Source organism: Triturus cristatus, chromosome 9 (assembly GCF_964204655.1).
Source record: "Triturus cristatus chromosome 9, aTriCri1.1, whole genome shotgun sequence".
Taxonomy (NCBI): domain Eukaryota; kingdom Metazoa; phylum Chordata; class Amphibia; order Caudata; family Salamandridae; genus Triturus; species Triturus cristatus.
Window position 1 is genome coordinate 879361305 of NC_140592.1, and position 18980 is coordinate 879380284.

At 43.4% G+C, this 18980-nt stretch overlaps 1 protein-coding gene across 21 annotated transcripts in view; it reads right to left on the reverse strand.

Annotated features, from left to right (window-relative positions):
* EVL (Enah/Vasp-like) overlaps window positions 1-18980 on the reverse strand; it is a 546687-nt gene that overhangs the window by 232516 nt on the left and 295191 nt on the right. For all 21 annotated transcript variants that reach the window (XM_085626391.1, XM_085626388.1, XM_085626384.1 and 18 more), the window contains exon 3: window positions 15431-15608. In XM_085626391.1, coding sequence (XP_085482517.1) covers window positions 15431-15608 — 178 coding nt within the window. The remainder of the gene's footprint in view (window positions 1-15430; window positions 15609-18980) is intronic.

An 18980-nucleotide genomic window follows, 5' to 3' on the forward strand; every position in this document is an offset into this window, starting at 1 on the left:
ATTGAAATGGGCTGTGATGACCTCTCCTTACTTCATGGGAGGCTTCGATATTCCGGATCTGGAGCTATACTATTACTGTGCCCAGGCGCATTACGCGTACTACTGGTTCCGTCCCATTGCCTTCATGCCCCAACTCGCTGCTGAGGACTGGCTTGCGGCGCCTTTGCCCCTGCCTGGCCTGTTGCATAGCGTGCTCCCACATACCACCGCTAACTATAACGCCCTCCAGGGTACGGTGGATGCGTGGTTGGAAATATCAAAACGAGTGGGGAGCCCGTTTCTGTACTCGCCTCTCCTCCCCATTGTTTACCACCCTCAGCTCCCCCTTTTGCAGGAGAAGCTGTTTCAAAACTTGAGTCGCAAACTGGGGATTCTGACTTGGGGTGATCTGTTTACGAGTGGGCAGTTTCGTGACAGGGATCACTTCTTTGCAGGCCATGTGCCCACCCCTCTGGAGCTTTTTACTTACTTTCGACTGAGACAAGGTATGAGGGCCCTACTGCAGACGTTCCCGGATGAGCCCGAGACCCTTGCTCCCCTACATAGGCTCCTACAGGCAGCCTCACCCTCCCATCTGGTCTCGATATTATATCATGCGGTTCGCTCGGATGCGCCTGTTTCTGCCTCGAGGGCTCGTGGGGAGTGGGAGCGTGAGTTGGGGCTGGAGCTCGGTGATGACAGGTGGACCTACTGCTGCTTGCAGACAGAGCAGATCCCAGCGAGTAGTAGGCATCGGATCATCCATTTTAAATTTTTGAACCGTCTCTACTGCACTCCTGTAACCAAACACAAGTTTCGACTGCAAGATTCTGATAATTGCGAGAGATGTCGCGCCCCTCGGGCGGACTTCCTCCACCTCTCCTGGATATGCCCTGCTATTCAAACTTACTGGGGACAGGTGTACTCTGCTCTTGCGCACATGACAGAGCTTCCTCTTGCGCCTGAGCCGGTACAGGCATTGCTAGGATATACCAAACAGATTCCGCGCTCCTGTCGTCGATTTGTCATGATAGCGCTTTTATTAGCGAAACGGCGTATTGCTTGCCGCTGGGGACGGGGCCGGGCCCCGAAATTCAAGGAGTGGCTCAAAGACCTTATATATTGTCAAGAGCAAGTACTGATCTACTCCGAGCTACTTCCCGCCCGGTCCCGCCCTGCCGACATCTGGGGGCCGTTGCAGAATTATTTGTTGCAACATCCTGAGGTTCTGGCGGAAAGCGCCCCCCTTATGGCCCCTGACGATCCTACTCCCAATACCCAAGGTTGAAATCCTGCATAGTGAGGGGGGTATATTGCTGGAGCACTATAGGTGCGCCCGCTCTGTTACTTTTGCTTCCCTGAAGAGGAACCTTGGGAATGATGAGATAATGATCTTCTGCTACATATGGCTTGTCGCTTGTTTCTGTGCTGGGGAGGCCCAGCTGCGGGGAGGGGGCCAGGCGTCAGAGGGGATCGAAAAGACTGCTACGATTGATTTGAAGGCTCCCAAGCTGATTATGGACAACTACGATATACATTATTTCCCTACCTGATGTCCCCTGTATTTGGGTAGGCCACTGGCCCTATGCATTGCTATGTGACGAGACTCGATCGCCTCCAAGGGAAGAGGTATATATGATGCACATGTACTGTTTAACCCTCATTGCCATTTGAACCTGCATTTGTTTTCTTTTTCGTTATGTATGTATGTGAAAGTGAACCATAAAACTTCAATAAACAAAGTTAAAAAAAAAAAAAGGAATGTTAAGCAGCTTGTTTTACCAGAATGCAATCTTCTGGTATTGGAGAAGAGGCATTTCTCTTCCTTTCTCCGCCTCGCTCCACGCTTCCTCCACTGCCTCGTTGCTGTGTTGTCAATTAGCTCCCTCTCATGCTTCTCGGTGCACCTTTCACTCGCTCGGGGGCGTGCCTCCCGCTGGTGCAGCAGGTGCAGTGGCACTGGGGCCAGGGGCCTGAGGATCTACAGATGCCTAATTATTGATGCATTATAGATGCTAGACGCTGCATGTGAGAATGCAAGCGACGAGCACGAGGAGGTGGAGAACGCCGCGCTGTTCCCCAGTGCCTTTACTCTGCTGCTACCGCCGAACCCCTCAAGGTACTTGCGGTGCGCAGTCTGATTTTGCCGCCGGAGGCGGAGGCAAACTCGCAGCGACTCACGGGCGTCTTCTGCTTTGGACAACGGGCCGTGAGAAGTGATCGTATGCCTGCTTCTGGCCCGATCATGACATGTGGTCTGATTGTGCCAATACCGAACTAGCCTGCCCTCTACATGCGGTGACTCCGCAGCCTCAGAACTGTGAGTACGGCCTCCCTGCTGCAATGTGCATCTAGCCGTTATCAAGCCGACATTCACTGCGGACCAAGGCCGCCTCTCCGTCCCGTCCGCGCCCTGCACGTGCAGCATGCTGTGCACCTCCTGATCCTCACAGCGCTTATATACCACAGTAACACTTAACGCTTGGCATTAATTAACTCAAGCAGAGAACCGCTGAGAAGCAGCCAGAGCCTCAGGGTGTCAGAGGAGGCCACTGGTCTGTTTTGCAAGGCCTACCCGAAGTCTGCATAGGAAGGCACAAGTAATATACCTGGTATTACAGCACCCAAAATTGAACTCTTTTCTGACCTGACTTCATTTCACGTGTCCAGTTGGCGGGCGTGTGTACCTCAGCCACTCCTAATTTCTTTGTATTCCGATATAGTTTTTATTGAAAACGCAGGACTACAAGGTCCAGAGTGCAACGGTTAAAAAGTTCTATATCGCCTACACGTCCCTGGAACAAAACAACTTGTCACATTTTCTATTGATGGTGGACGGTTGATATCTGCGACATTCATCGTCCTGTGGTAGAAGGCGCCCCTAAACCGGACTAGTGAGAGCGCCAATTCCAAGCGGTTGGAGGACGGGACTTTGTGCACCTTTGTGTGCCTCCCGCCCGATGTACCCGGCCTTGTCTGGCTGTTGTTCACCCGTAGCGCTGCCCCCGCCACCAGGGAGACGGGATTGTCCCGTGGAGTGAGCCACTGGAGTCACTGGAGTTGTTGAGGGATTATCGCTTCCAGCACAAGCGGTGCACGCCGCAACGTCACCATCCTGCGCCCGGAGGTGCCTGTCAGCGGCAGGAGGAGGCAGGGCAGGGCAGGGCCCCCTCTCATACAACTGACAGCGTGGACAGGACCAAGGAGCGAGGACCTTTCTTGCCTGGTACCACAGTGCTAATATATCCTTTGTCATAGCTGGATGTTGTTTCCATCTGTGATGAGGTGGTATTGATCGTCCTATTGATCCTCCTATTTCCTCATACAATGAGCAAAAGTAAGGGGTCTGTGGGGGTCAAAGGGAAACTGGATGCATTTATTATAAGGGGCAAATCATTGCTCAATCATGAAATTGAACTTACGGAGAGGAGGCTATCTTTAGATCCCTCTTCCCTGCAGAGGCGCTCCTCTTTAGGTATTGCTGCTTCAACTACCCCTCTAGCCTGTTTGACAGCTACTCCGCAGGGGACATCCCAGGCTACATATATTTACGTACCGCAGACCCCCACTACGGACATTTCCAACGAGCCAAGCATAGCCTTAAGGACTCGAACCTCCAAATTTCAGTGATCAGACGAAAAAAGACCTTACAGCGAAGGGTAAACGGGGCAAAGGCAAGGCAATACATAAGACTAAAGTACAAAAGGATCCGCGGCATATTTACCCTGCATTGATCCAAACAAACTCTATAAGCACACAGACCGATGATCTCTCGCCCTTAATATCCGGTATCTCTCTAAATGCGACTATCGAGGCTGGCAAGTCTGCTCTGGATAATGCTCTAAACCAGTTTACAGATCAGATTGACATTAATCTTGCCAAAATGAACAAACGCCTAGAACATATAGACATGGTTTTGAATAACTTGAAGTTGAACGATCAAAAAGTGCTTCAGAGTGTGTTTTCTTATATTGCTGATGCTAATGCTAAAGGGGAGAGTTTGGGTGTTGATAATTTATTTTCATTAGTTAAAGTTCCCATCGAGAAAATACTGGATAGGGTTTCTGCTATTGAGGATGTATTGAGAAGAGACCAAGGGGCACGTTCTGCGAATAATTCAAACACCATTGTAATACCTACTCCTATATCGGATAACAATATGACAATTGCCCCTCGTGAAGATATTTCTCATGCCTTAACAAGGGTACCTGAAGGGCATTAGAATATCATAAATATGAAATACAACGAAACCTCAATAAACAGTAACTCTAGCCGCTCCCAACCACTGCCTAGGCCTCATGAAGCCCACACGAATTGGGAGAATAAAGAAGGGGCGAGATTGCAGTTGCCGCCAGAAGCCACACCATACATAATAGTACTGGCAAATGTACCTTCTCTTACTCCCCTAGCCAATGAAACCTGGGAGGCACTAAGGAACATGGCGCTCTGTTGGCTTGGAACTAAGACTGGGCTAACAGAAGCTCTGTTTGCCGAGTTCAAAATGGTAAGAAGGGTGGGCTGGGTAAGGACAAGGGAGAAAACACAACCTGGCGATTGTATAGTTCTCACACTTAGATCGCCCAGTTTAATACGGGAGATCTTGCGAAGACTTGGTAGTGTTCATGTGACAACTAGAAGCATAAATGTAGTTCCTCTAGGGTTTTTCTACCCTCCAACAGTTCATGTCCAGCATCAAGTATTACAGCAGAGACCTACACCCCCAAATATTCATCTTCAATCTAATATCCCACTACACAATAGATTTGACATATTCTCTTCCCTGGAGGAGATAGATTGACTCAATCAGACACCTAGACATGTAGTGCAGTGTAAGCCCATTGTAAGCCACCCACATGAGCCAACTCCAACTTCGAGCTCCGCTCCTCCCAAGCAGATAGATGACCAAAAAACCTGCGATGTCATACAAGATGATTCTTTGGTTAAGGTGGTGGGCCGTATTGTGTTAGACAGACTACAGGAGTGGGCAGACTGTAATAATATCTTGACTGACTTCCAATATGGTTTCCGCCAGGGTGTTGGGACCATAGAGCAGGTCATTAACCTGAACTGGTTAGTGAGCAAATACACACAAATAAAAGGGGGTAATTTGTTCTTGGCGTTTGTGGACTTATCCTCCGCATTCGATTGTGTGGTCCATGATAAACTTTGGTCTATTATGACCTCCATGGGCGTTGACTGTGCCATCATTAACTTTCTTAAATATTTATATTCAATGAGTTCTGCCAAGATCAGATATGGTATGAACGGTGAATGTACAAGCCCAGTAGACATCAAAAAGGGGTGGGTGCTCGCGCTTTCTTATTTAATTTATATATCAATGGCTCGGGTGCTACCCTTGTGGACTCATGGATGGACCTGCCTCAAATTGGCAACAGACCAGTACCAGTATTACTGTATGCTGATGATGCAGTGCTTATGGCCCGTACACCTAATGCACTTCAATATCTTTTAGATAAATTTGTTAATTTTATGGAGAATCTGGGTCTTTTAATTAACATAGGTAAAACGTTTGTAATGAAAGCTGGCCGTAAGTCAGCTAAGGGACGCAACATTTTAATAGGAAACGAGACCTTACCTCAAACACTAACTTTTTCGTATCTAGGAATAATGTTCGATAGTAATGGTAACTGGAAAAGTGCAGTAAAATTAAGAAGAATGCAGTTCCTCAGATCAATTGCAGGTCTGAGTAACTCTTTCAGGGAACTGGGTTGTAAACTCCCCAGGGATATGTTGAGTATTTATAACGCAAAATGCCGGTCAATAGCTATGTACGGTTCTGAATTGTGGGGACATGTAGATGTTGAGTCTCTACAGCTGGTAGAAAATGGGTTCCTTAAAAATCTGTTAGGGCTGCCTAAAAGCTGTTCTAACTTTGTCTGTCATGCAGAATTGGGTTTAACCTACCTGGAGGACCTGATTAGGGTGCAGCCAGTCCTCCTATGGCACAAGTTATGGACATCGGATCAACACAAGTTTTAATAGAGCCATTTTACAGGATTGCTGTGGCGCTGATCATGCAACGAAAATAACATGGTTGAAATACGTAAAAAATTTCATGCCAGATATTTGTCACCCTGAATACTATGGAAAGCCTGAATCTTTACTGCATATTTCCAGAGAATTATTAAAAAGAGTATGTCTGAACAACCAGAAGGAAAAAAGATTAACATTGGAACTTGTGAAGCCCACCGTACTACAAAATCAAATGATATTGACCTGTTATACAACACAACCGTATTTAATCTGTGTTTTAAATGCCAAACAGATTTGTTTTGACACGCTTCAGACTGGATATTTTTCATCGCTTGACAAGTTTCCCTAATAGAAACAATTGGTCTCGTCGATTAATATGTTGTCCTTGTGACCAGATCTCCAGACAATCAACCATTCATGTATGGTTTTTTTGTAAATTTTATTCTGATTTAAGGACTATTTTTATCAAGCCTTTATTGAAATCCTTAAACTTCAGACAATGTAGACCGGCCTATATATTTTTACAACTGCTTCCGGATTTGTTTACTTGTGTGGTAGTGGCAAGGTTTTTGAGGTCCGTGATTACCAGAAGGAAGTTTTTAACTGATGCATCTTAAATTTGTAAATGTATTTAAATGAATCGATTTTTAATGATTTGAATAACTTTCTCTTTTTAAATTTGTATTGAACTGCAAACTTTTATGATTCTTTCTATGAATCGAATAAAGTTAAATTGATTCATTGATTGTATTGGAGAACCACTCAGTAGTTATAAAAATATGTATTTATTGTTATAACACACCGTAAATACATCACAGTATCTGCTACACACAGATAAACACAAAGCACACAAACCTGTAGCACAGAAACAAACGTAAATAGAACAGTGGGCTCCAGGGGAGACCGAACCATACACTAAAATAGTGGAATAAGAACCATGACTCGAGTCAAGACAGTGTCTAGAGGATGTAGAATCGGTGGGACCCCAAGGAACCACCCAAGGTGAGTAAGTAGGGACCCCACGGAGGACGGGTGCAGTGTGAGAACACGACCGTGTGCTACGTACAATTCAATGGGAGAGTCACAGTTGCAGTTTTAAAGTTTATGGACCCTTCCCAGTGGATTATGAGGAAACCCTTTGGAACATAGAAAGTTGAAGAGCCACCCCACCCGTGGATACCAAAGTAGCAGAGTTACCTATCCCAGGGAAGACGAGTGCATAGGGCTCAAGTGGCGTTGGAAACCGCCGTCTTTCTCAATGGGAGTCTTCAAAGAAATGCCCCTGCTGGAAAGAAGAAAAGTGTCCGGCAGAACCCACAGATGGATTCTTGAAGGAAGGAACCTGAAAGCAGAGGGGACAGAGATGGAGTCACTCGGGAGTGGCCAAGGCCTCGGTAGATGAATGCCCACCGATGTCCGGTGCTTCACGTGTGAAGATGGAGACCTCGACTCTACAGCTCTTGGGACCAGGAGACGTCGAAGACAACCAGGAGCCGGATATGAGCTGTCTCATGAAGGATGTCGAGTGCTGAGGGGTCGGTGTCTGGCGGGACCACCAACAAACCTTGGCAGCGGCAACCTACTAAGAACGTCGAGGAAGGTCACGGTCTGGCCCAGCATGGACCAGGGGAGTCACCACAGCAAGGGGAGTAAGTGCAGGCCTGGAGCAACCAGAGGAGCCCAAGAAAATCAGTGCTGTCCCTCAAATGGACCCAAAGGCTGAAGGCAAAGGAGTCGCGAGGGGACCTCTAGCAGTTTCACAAAACAACAGTTTGCAGGGCACAGAGTGCGAGGAGGCCGAAGTCCTTTTTAACAAATGTGCGCAGAGGGTGGGGCTATTGATAGCCCAATGCACTTGGTTGGGGAATGCCAACAAGCATATGCACTTGCAAATGTACGCAGTGCACAGGGGTTCGGGTTATACGGTCCCCACGAGGGATACTGGCCTCAAACGTGGAGAGAGGGCAGCTCGACCTCAAGGAACATAGGAACCCACCTCCTGTGTTGCTGTTGACGCCATAGCAGGAGTCAACAGCTCCCAGGACTGATTTGAACTGGACTGTGCAAATGTGCCCCTCGTACAGACTTTCAGGCACTTTGGAAGTGCACCCACCCAGCTCCAATACACTAAATACGGTCTGGGAGGTGGTCACACCTTCCTGTGACAGGATGCCTTTTGTGCTGCCTTTCCCTGCTTGAGCTTGGCTCAGCAGCAGGAGGGTAGAAATGTGCTTTTGGTTGGTAGCAACCATTTTGTGCTGTCCGCGTCGAGAAGGCTGGTACTGGGAAGACCAGAGACCCCACGAAGCTAGCTTCTGAAGAGTGGAATAATACCTCCCACACTGGTTACCAGTGTGGAAGTTTGATTCCAAGATGTTTGATACCAAAACACGACATGGTTTGTTGCAGTCGTTTGAGATCGCATTTTACGCGAGCATATAATGCACCTCTACCTATATGTCTGGCTGCGTCACCGACAACCCGGGAGAATGCTCTCCGAAGGCTGCAGGGGTGCTCTGCTCATGCAGGGGTATCCTCTCACGTAAAACGCAGCACCCTGCCTTCAGGATTGTCAAGGTTATAAGTGTAGTGACCTATAGATATAATAAACCTATATCTAAAGTAAGTGGTGCATGCACCATCTTACACAGCCTGCATTGGCAGGCCAGTAGTTCCATTTTGCATGGCCTCTCATGGGTGGCATAATACATGCTTCCGCCCATGGGAGGCCTCTGGGGTACCTATACCCTGGGTACCCGGGTACCATATACTAGAGAGTGCCAATGGTACCCCAGTATCCAATCTGGAGTGTACCCAAGTACATGACAACATTTTAGGGAGAAAGCAGATAGACTGGGGTTCTGATCAGCAGGATCCCAGTCAGACTGGTCAAAAACAGAGTAACATCAAGCAAAAAGTGGGGGTAACCATAAGAAGCAGATCCTACTGAATGTAAATGTAAATGTCAAGATACTTATAGAGCGCACTGTCACCAGACGGCCACCTTGCGGTGTCGCCTTAACGGTTTCCTGGCGCTGATATTCATACCGCTGTGGAACCCCTCCTGGCTTTCCCTGTGAAGTGTCCACTCCTGGGCACCCCCAGGGTGAAGCCAGGCATCCTTAGCGCTGTTGGGGCCGGTGTGGAGGCTAAGTAAGCTATTGCCCAGAGTTGCAGCGTGGGGCCTGTGATTAGAATAGGCACGAGGCGAGAATAGACAGGTCCGAGGAAATTGAGCCCGAGCCCTGCCGAGGCGGGAATCGAACCCTGGTCCCTGGCCAGAACTCTGCATCAGGGTCTGCCGCTCTAACCATTGAGCCACACTCCTCCACTCCTCTACTTTCTTACACTCTCTCTCTTTTTTTTTTTTACAGGGTCATGCACTCCTCTCCCCTTCTCGGTGTGTGCCCTTTATCAACTCTCACACAAGTAGTCCAGAGTCCCAGCTCCGCACCAACATGAGCAGACTTAAGCACCTGCATGTAGATAGGAGCCAGACCTGAAGGAGCTATGGCTAGTTTTAGGCTAGACTAGTCATATCTCACTCTGCTTTTAAGAATAAAACTAGCAAGATAGCAGGTGCAAAGACTTTCGAAAAAGTAGTTGACATTTTTGCAAGGTAGAGGGTTGCATGGAAATGTTGTTTTAAAAGCATTTAATTCCCTTTTCAGGTTTGAACCGACTGTATGCTTTCGACAATTCAGATTTGCTTGTGTTCTGCAGCCCACAACTCCCAAGCGGAAAATATTGTGTATGACATGAAAGAAATTTCAAGCTTTTATTCTTCATGGTAAATTTTGGGAATTGCACTTTACATTTTATCAATGCGAATTTCTCCGCATACAAATTGTTATTGATGGAAAAGCCAGTGCTGAAAGTGCTAAATATGACACAAAACCCCTTGCCAGCCGAAAACACCCATGTATAATTTAAAGAATTTGAATACTTTGAACCATTCATAAACAGGATAGTGAAAGCCACTTCCGAGGTTGGCGATCTTATGAAATGACTTAGCCGGGGAGTTGTCCCTCAACACAGTCAGGGAGCAGTTTGTGATTTGCAATATATATAAAGTACATTTGGACGATCAGTATCACAGTCTATTAAATATATTTAAATGGCTATAGACTGAATTTATTTTATAAGCTAAAAGGCCATGGTGAAGTATTATTTGACTGCTCTACTTTCCATACCCGCAGTCTCCATTGCATCACCCACTGCTAATGACTGTGACGTTGCCTCATGCTATGAATTCCCTTCTTACAAGTAGAGCAGTTAGTGACTTCATCTTTGACCTTGAAAAACCACTATAACCGGGTAACCGCAGAGAGTAGAACAATACAAAATGTCAGAACGGTATTGCAACTAGGCAAACTGGACTTTCAGTGTGGAATATAGTAGCATCAGAGAGGAAACTGTAACTCATCGAGCTAAAACAGGACTAACAGTATAAATTATGTATAATAATGTATAATGAGTTAACTGCCTTTGTGAAAACAATACCACTCAAGGAGAACGTATTATCCTATAGCTGTTGTGCTGATCAAAAAAGAAGTGTGACCCCTTGATGAAGAGTAGGACTATACCATTATTTTTTATTTTAAGAATTTTACTTTTACAATATTTGATAAATTGAATAAAGATATTTTAAAAAAAATTCCAAGTATAAGAATTCCTTTTCCATATTTCACCATTAATTTTTCTACTTCACATGGTAAAACTCAGAAACCATTCTGTGAGTCTGTTTACATATTCAGAGAATGACATCTTGCTAACTTTCCAAAGTATACACTTATATACACATTTAAATTGATTGCTTTTTCTGAACATCACAGAAGCAATACACAGGATATATACAACGGTGGTAATATGCAGTATACCATGTCATTTAGTGAACAACACTTTTCGGAGGAAAAATTGAGAATCAACCGAAAGTGAGGAGTTAATTTAGTCTTTAAAATTAGTCGACAGAGGGGACTCTAACAAGACCAGAGCTGTCATTGCGGCAAAATATCAAGAGGAGTTTACCAGAGCTGGATGGGGGCAATCATTAATAGATTTTGGAGTGGGATGAGAGAGCCACTTAGCCCTACACCACTTTGAGCCAAGGAGATGCAGAAGAAAACTCTTCAAGTGTATGTTCTGGCAAAATCAGAAATTTAGTAAAGTTTACGGTCTATAGCAGCTTTTAGTTAAACTAAATCAGTACACAGTCACTCACCTTTCCAAATAAATACCTTCATTGGCAGCCAACCAAATCTTTAAAAATATGTAAGAATGTGGATAGGCAGAAGTGCAAGGGTTTACTGAAGGAATATTCTAATCGTCTTCAGCATCCTCTTTGTGATCGGTTATAATAATAGTTTTTCAATTACTTTAACAAAGTCAATCCTAAGATATGTTATGAAAGTGAATTTAACAAAGTCAATCCTGAGATATGTTATGAAAGTGAGACATTTTATTCCCTTTTTTCTGACCACAATGAGTAGCACCTTTTATTTAAAGGGGTAAAAATTAGGCCTGGGCAAAAATTTCGTTCCGTTCGCGGAAATTGCGATAATTTGACATTTTTGCGTTCCGCGGAGAGCGCGAAAATGTCAAAAATTCCGGTTTCCGCAGCTTGGCGATAATTTGTTTCTTGCTCGCGCTGTAAAATGATACATTCTCGCGCGCGCGCGATCGCCTTACCTGAATCCCTGCGTTCGCCGACAAGTTTTCTTGATCCGGTCGCGTTCTCCATGAGATGTTGTATTGTTTTTAGCCATTTGCGCTGTCTCGCGACAGTTCGCGCCCGCAGTGACGTCATGCGTCGCGCGATCACGTCTTTCTTCTCGCGATCATGCACCGCGAGAACAACTCAAAACAAGATGGCCGCGCCCGCAAGCAGCCACATGGGTAAGTTGGCGACCCGCAACCATGCAGAAAATCGCGCGAACATGCCGGAAAAAAACTTCCGCATCTTCGCGATATTTCTGCTTGTTTGCGATAATTTTAAACATTCTCGCGATAATTTGCGAAGGTTAATTCCGCAAATTCCGCCCACCCCTAGTAAAAATCAGCATTGCCTTCATTCTACATGTAGCTAGAAGGAACTGAACAATCGTCATTTATATTTAGGGTGGTTGATAATCAGGGCATAGTACTGCAGACGAAAAGCATATCATCCGTCTATGTTATGAGTTTCCCCACTTGAGACCTGACAACTCCATACATATCCCATCTCCTCCAAGTATTATAAGTAGGTGTTCAAGGGCAATAGGAAAAGGAGAGATAATAAAGAATACCACTTGGGTTCCACAGTGGAGCTGGAACTCTAATGACATAGGTCCATTACCCATTTATGAATATGTTGACCTATAGTGCTTTATAAAAGGTCTCTATGCAATAGATAAAGCCAACTTTATGTGCTGCATGTTCTGAAAGAAGATGACCCAGGGTACCCTGAAAAAGGCCTTTAACCATTCAAGGACAAAAGACCAGCATTAGTGGAGTCATTTTGGAGAGGCTTAAAAACAAAACAGAGTGGACTGGTATTGTTGATCAGGTACTTCCCCTTTGAAAACACTGACTGATCCGTATGAAGGACTGATTTAATAACGGCCTCTAATCTCACTTAAAGAATCTCAGAAAGCACCTTGCTGTCCTAGTTAAGGAAGGAGATGCATCTGAAGGTAGTTACATTGGTATAGTACTTCTCTTCCCTCAGGATTACAATTCTTGCACCTCTAAAAGACCACACAACCACCCCCTTTTTCAATTACCTGTAGCAACTGTGGAGAAAGCATGCCAAGCACATTCTTTATAGCATTCCATAGCAATGCATTCAGGAGGTTGGAGGGCTTTACTTTAAAAACTTCCTCAAGCAGGACAAACGTATCTAATTGCACTCTGTCTCTGTCCTGTAACAAAGGCATCTTAAACAACCACAAAATCAAAAAATATTGTTATCAGATTCCAGTCTTGAGAAAGCATACATTTGGCGTACCCATACATATTTATGATGAGAACCAAACCTCACTCAACCCACTAAGACAACCTTATATAAAAATAGAGCTGGGGTCTTTACAAAGGTTACCCTGGCAAGTCCATGGCCACCATATCATTACAATCGATGATTTCAGTGCAGATAAGACTCACGGTTAGCAGGATTGGTAATGGCTAACATTTAGAACGATGAGTAATTAGACAACGTTATACAACCTATAGTGATAACCCAAATTTCTGAGATATGTTTTTCAAGAATGAAAATCTTTCCTAGAGCGGATTGTATCCTTGGCAAAGTGCTAATGAAAATTTGTACCCAAATGCATGCAATGACAGAGAGGTCTAGCCAGCTTTCTTTATTGCAATCAGATGGTCATATGGTTAAGACTTTGAAGCCCATTTGGTGTGGTGTGTTCTACCAGGGTATTATTTTGAAGGGTGCATCATTTTCTTTGTCTTTTTTAAAAGGCTTCTTGAAGTGCAGTTGAGGAGATCCAGAAAAAGATTTTCACAAATGAACAACTGTTACCCACTTCCACTCAGTGCTGGACAACAAGTATATGAAAATTACACTCTCCGTTTCAATTTTTAATTAGCAACTTCTTAAGCCCTGGAACAAAGTGAACAGCAGCATTGAAGTCAGCAACAGCTGAATTAATATTGTTGCATTTAATCTCTAGATCCAAAACCTTCTTTTTAAGGTGAGCCATTTGTCAGTGGAAGGAAGACATTTCAGAATGTATTTGGTCCCGATAGTCTTTGATGAGCCTCATTTGCACTACTTTTGCCCAATAGTATATCATATGCAGAGTTGCCAACAATTCAGGCTTTGATTTGGTTGTGGTCCGTAATGGGTAAAAATCTTCCTGATGCCATTTATTGGCAATTTCAAGAGACTTATTTTACTTTGTCTGCCGTCATAGGTGGACAACCTTGCACGTAGTGAACAGACGAGCAGTTAGTTTGCTAAGCTGTAAAACTATCTGGGTAGGGTGTACAAAAACCAGATGCCATATGGCTTTTTATTATTGCTTTTATGAGGTCTTCTCTTTAAGCTAGTGAAGAGGATACAATAGGACAAATAAAATTAAAAAAATAAACATGAGTAATAAAGCAGTGTATCACAAGTGTGGCTGCTACAGATAAAGCAGACAAAGTACAGGTTTCCTTCAAGAAGTGTTGAAGGCACCAAAGGGCAGGAATACAAATTTTCTTTGTATTGTGCACTACTTCAATTTACTTTCACATTGATAGCAAATGTAGCTTCTCTGTCCCTGCCCACAGGGTAGACTGTGCAATGCACCTTATCTCCTGAAGCAAGATATAGCTCTGCAAATAGAGCAGGCTTCGGACTGCAGTTGACAGTCTTGAAATGGAAGCAGTAGCTGCAGGGCAGACACCAAAAGATGCACTCCTCACTCATTTTGTGGTCGCTTTCTCTGGGTGGAGCAGCTCAGAGGCCGCTGACAGGAATATTGACCACAGCCTGAATCTCACAATGTCACATTGAAAGGAAAAAGCTAACCCAGGGGAAATCACAGGTGATTCTAGTATCAGATATCAACAGGAAAATACAAAAAGCTAATTCCACAATCCTCATACTCTTTAAAGATTGAATCGGTTAGATTGAAGAAGGGATTGCAGCAACCCCATAATCATGGATATGCATGGGCTAAGAGGGATGGAGTAGGAACCCCAACGAGACATCTAAATATAAATGCAAGATGGCCCATGATGTATACTTTCAATATTATGGCAACATTAATACAGGGGACCCACTATAATAATTGTTTTTATAGCTACTATTTCGAGATATAATTGTTAATTTCCTACACTTCATTTTTCTTCATCTTTTTAGGACTTACATTCTCCACTCACTGAATTATTTTCCTTACATGCAAAGGGTTATCAAATCTGGACTGTTATAATTATTTGCAGTTTACGCTGTAGGTATTGTGAGCTATTTTTTAATGATTAGGATAGATAGCACGTTTCAGTGCATTCATCATTGATATTTATGCACAAATAAAACAAGGGACAAGGAAGTCAAACATAAATAATGTGAAAATGCTATGCCAGCTTTTACTGTGATGCGACTTACTGAAAATATGTATACCTCACCCAGTCCGATGACTTAATTTAAACATCTCATTCCAGTTACCATGAAATCAATATATGAGGGCACAACAAGAGAAATCTAAGACTGAAGTAAACAAATTAATACTAGTATTATCTCCTGTTACTAAGAGCAAGACACCAAAAATATAAAAACTGAAGTTTACGCACTTTAGAAACACTTTAGCAGTATAACAATCATACCAAAATGTTGCATCTCACAGTCTAGCAATAAATAGTTTATGAAAAATCAAATAGCAATCTAATTTAGTAGTGAACTCACATTATGCCATTACTCCAATGAAGAAGAAGTATTATCAATCGCGGAAGTACACAATAGAGTAAATTCGGTGTTTACCTCCATCTTGTGAATTCATGATATTCAGAGCGAATAACATTGCATTGGAGAATGTGGTGGCTTCTTCCTTGCTTGCAAAGTTCAAGCCATATACCTGGCGCGCGTCCCGCCATTGATGAAAGGTGGGTGTGGCTTGATTGTACTTCAGTCCTTTTACAATCGAATAGTTAATCACTACCTGTAATTCCAAATTATAGATTTTAGTTTCATTGCAGAACATACTCCTCGATGCCACATTTTGAAACAGGAATGAAGAAGATTAAAAAGATTTTTTTTTAAAGTCAGAGGAATTTATTTTCCCCACTGAATTAAACTGAAGAGGGCAATTTTAGTTTGGAGACAGCAAGAATAAAGTCATTTTTTGATTCAAAATCCGTCTCCCTCCTGAATTGGTTGTGTTTGCACATATGCACATCCCTCATTTGATATTGTACTTGTTGTCATGTTGAACTGACAACAGACTTGCGTGTTGGCAACTGGTTGCACATTTAGCTCTGCCTCCATTACAGTCAAAGCTGTGAAACTGATAACCCCGTTATCTAAAAAAACAATTCTCTCAGAGAGACCAAGACATCACCAACAGCACTAACAAACTGTATTTTGAAAGAAATTGCTGCAAAAAGAGCTTGTCACTCTATCCGGATCTTATCGGGGTTTGCTCCAAAGGTGAGGAATTACTTCTTGTTAAGTATCAGCCAACTTTTAAAAACCAACTGAAAAAACACAAAGGGTTGAAATTACAAGCCATGTCCCAACAGACTTTTACACTCTTTATTAAAAGGAATTGCTGCTTTACTTTACGAGTGCCATGTATAACATTGCTTACCCCCTCAACCCCGTCCTCATACAATTACTTACTAAATGTGGTGCCCCTACTCCCATCTAAAGACACACGACTGATGGACGGAATGCAGAACAGATCAAAACATTCACCCCCAGTCAAGAGATCTGGGTTAAATCCATCATTATTTTGCTCACCATGCCACCCCAGTTTAGTCATGTGTAAATCAGTCTTGACCCTGTTCCTCATGACAACAGTCCAGCCCTAACTGCCAAGCTAGGTCCTCCCTGGACCGGAAACAAGCACCTTAGGACCAGTTTCGGGGTTTCACCCCTCATCAGCCAGGATATCTTGAGTCCACTGGCACAGTGAGCCCAGGACCCATGTTTGGGCATACCTGGCGCACTTAGGGCAAGAAAGCAAAAGACACACAATTGATGGACGGAATGCAGAACAAATCCTAAGATTCACCCCCAGTCAAGAGATCTGGGTTAAATCAATCATTCTTTTGCTCACCATGCCACCCCAGTTTAGACCTGGCCCTATACAAATCAGTCTTGACCCTGTCCCTCATGGGAACATTCCAGCCCGAACTGCCATCTAGGCACCATGTGACCCAGCTTCTACCTTAAATCAAGCTTCTGGTTTCTACCCTACACCTTCTCCCGGTTATGCCCTTTCCAGAGCAATAAATGCATAGAAGCTCCACCATAATTAGTTTCTTTTGTCTGCTTCCTGCAGACAGACATCACATTAACCTAACAGTCTCAGGTTTGGAGATCTAGCGCTTTGACGTCTGAAGAACACTTCCAGATAATGTCTCGGGTTGCTAGGCGCCCTGAGTAGGGTTCCAAGCCTTCATTTTTTACCCCATGGTAAGTAGGCTGGTATGAGTTGCATATTCCTGGGTGTCAGCTTGAGGTTGGACTGAAAAATCATTTTTGCCAACATGGGTTTGGGAAAAGTGGGGCCTTTTCCCAGTGGTGCTGGAGCAATTTTGAGAGTGGGGCTGTTGCTATCAATGTTACATCACTGAAATCATATGGATTGTGAGAAATCCAAACACCACACACAAAATAAGTATAGCAAGTGAGTCAGACCCATTCAGCAGGAGTGGAAAAGGTGTGTTATGTAGCAGGTAGTGCATTTTGGAGAACACAGTTGCAAATATATTTCTAAAGTATAGTGTGGTAGCGCACCGTCACTTATTGACAGTACATCTCCCATTGAAATGGTCCCAATATTCACGCTGCCATGCAGTTTTACTGATAAAACTATGTAGTGGGCAAACAATTATTTTATTTAGATTTTCAGCAAATATTTTCCATTTGAACATCAGCAGGAACAGTGTCTTGATTTGTTTTGGTCCTATTAAAATCTTTCTTTCTAGCATACTTCAGAATTACAAAATCTGTGTTTCATTTGGGCTTTCCCAACTGCTGATATATTTTGAAATATCCGTACAGTTATTTTACAGGTATTTAAATAATGTTGTGTATTAGAAAAAAACATTGACATACTACAGTTTTTCCTTTCACACTTCCTGTACTCTAGAAAGATTGTTAGATAGTTCACTTTACAAAATCTTCTAACTTTGCAGTCAGAGAAAGAAAAATAATCATCAGTCTCCATGTTCAATAAGTAAGCAGCAATTTGTCAGAAGACATAGCCTGACATTTGACCACGGCCTTTGAACGCACAGCAATTATGACAAGATAAAAACAAAATGTAAAGACATCTTTATTGCTCAATCACCTTTCGAACTCCAGCACGGTTATCTTGGGGATGCTGAAGCACCCCCCGAACCCTTACTTTAAGCACCTATGCCTTTTCCTTCACTGTACTGTATGCAATGAATTAAATTTTTTAGTATCCTCGAGTATTTGAGTAGGAATGGTGAAGGCAGGGCACAGGCCCTGATAGTAGAGGTTCTGGGGTGTTGCAGCACCCTCAAAATACCCATGCTGGAGTTCCAAAGGTGGATGAATATTAAAAATGTTTTTTTTTTTATCTTGGCACATTTGCTGAGCATTTAAAGACGGAGGTCAAATCCTAGTTTAGTCTTCTGGCATATTACTGCTTATTTCTTTAACACGGAGATTGGTGTTTACTTTTTTTCTCCAACTGCAAATAGTGAGGTTTTTGTAATGTGAATTATGTGACAATCTTGCTGGTGTGAAAGGAAAGGCTGTAGGATGATGCTTTCTTCTAAGAAACAGCACAATTTAAATACCCAATAATGAACTGTACAAATATTTCTAAGTAAATAAACAGAAACACATAAATGATATGCTAACCTTTTTACTCATTCTTAAGTGTAATGTAAACAAAGATTTTAGTAGGACCATAACAAATCAAGATACTTTACTTGGTGATATACAAATGCCAAATATTTGCTGACACCCATTTTCCACACATAATCTTTTGTGCTCCCTATAGCTTTATCAGTAAAACTAAATGTCTGCGCAAAGTTAAAGGTCATTTCAATGGAAAATGTGCAGTTATTAAATGAGAATGTGTTACCACACCCTCTTTCTCCTAAACCCAAGAGGTGATCCTAACTATGCACGTATGCTGATGGGGTGGGGTCGATTTTCATACTTTCATGCCAAGAGAAAGTGTCAGATGCTTGGGTGCTGGGAATAATAGGTCAAGTTTACTCTCTGGAATTTGAGGAGATCCCTTCTGATTTAAGTTCAGTACAGCTAAGTTATGCTCAAGATCCAATAAACTTCCGAGCACTGACAAAAGAAATTATGGAACTGTTAA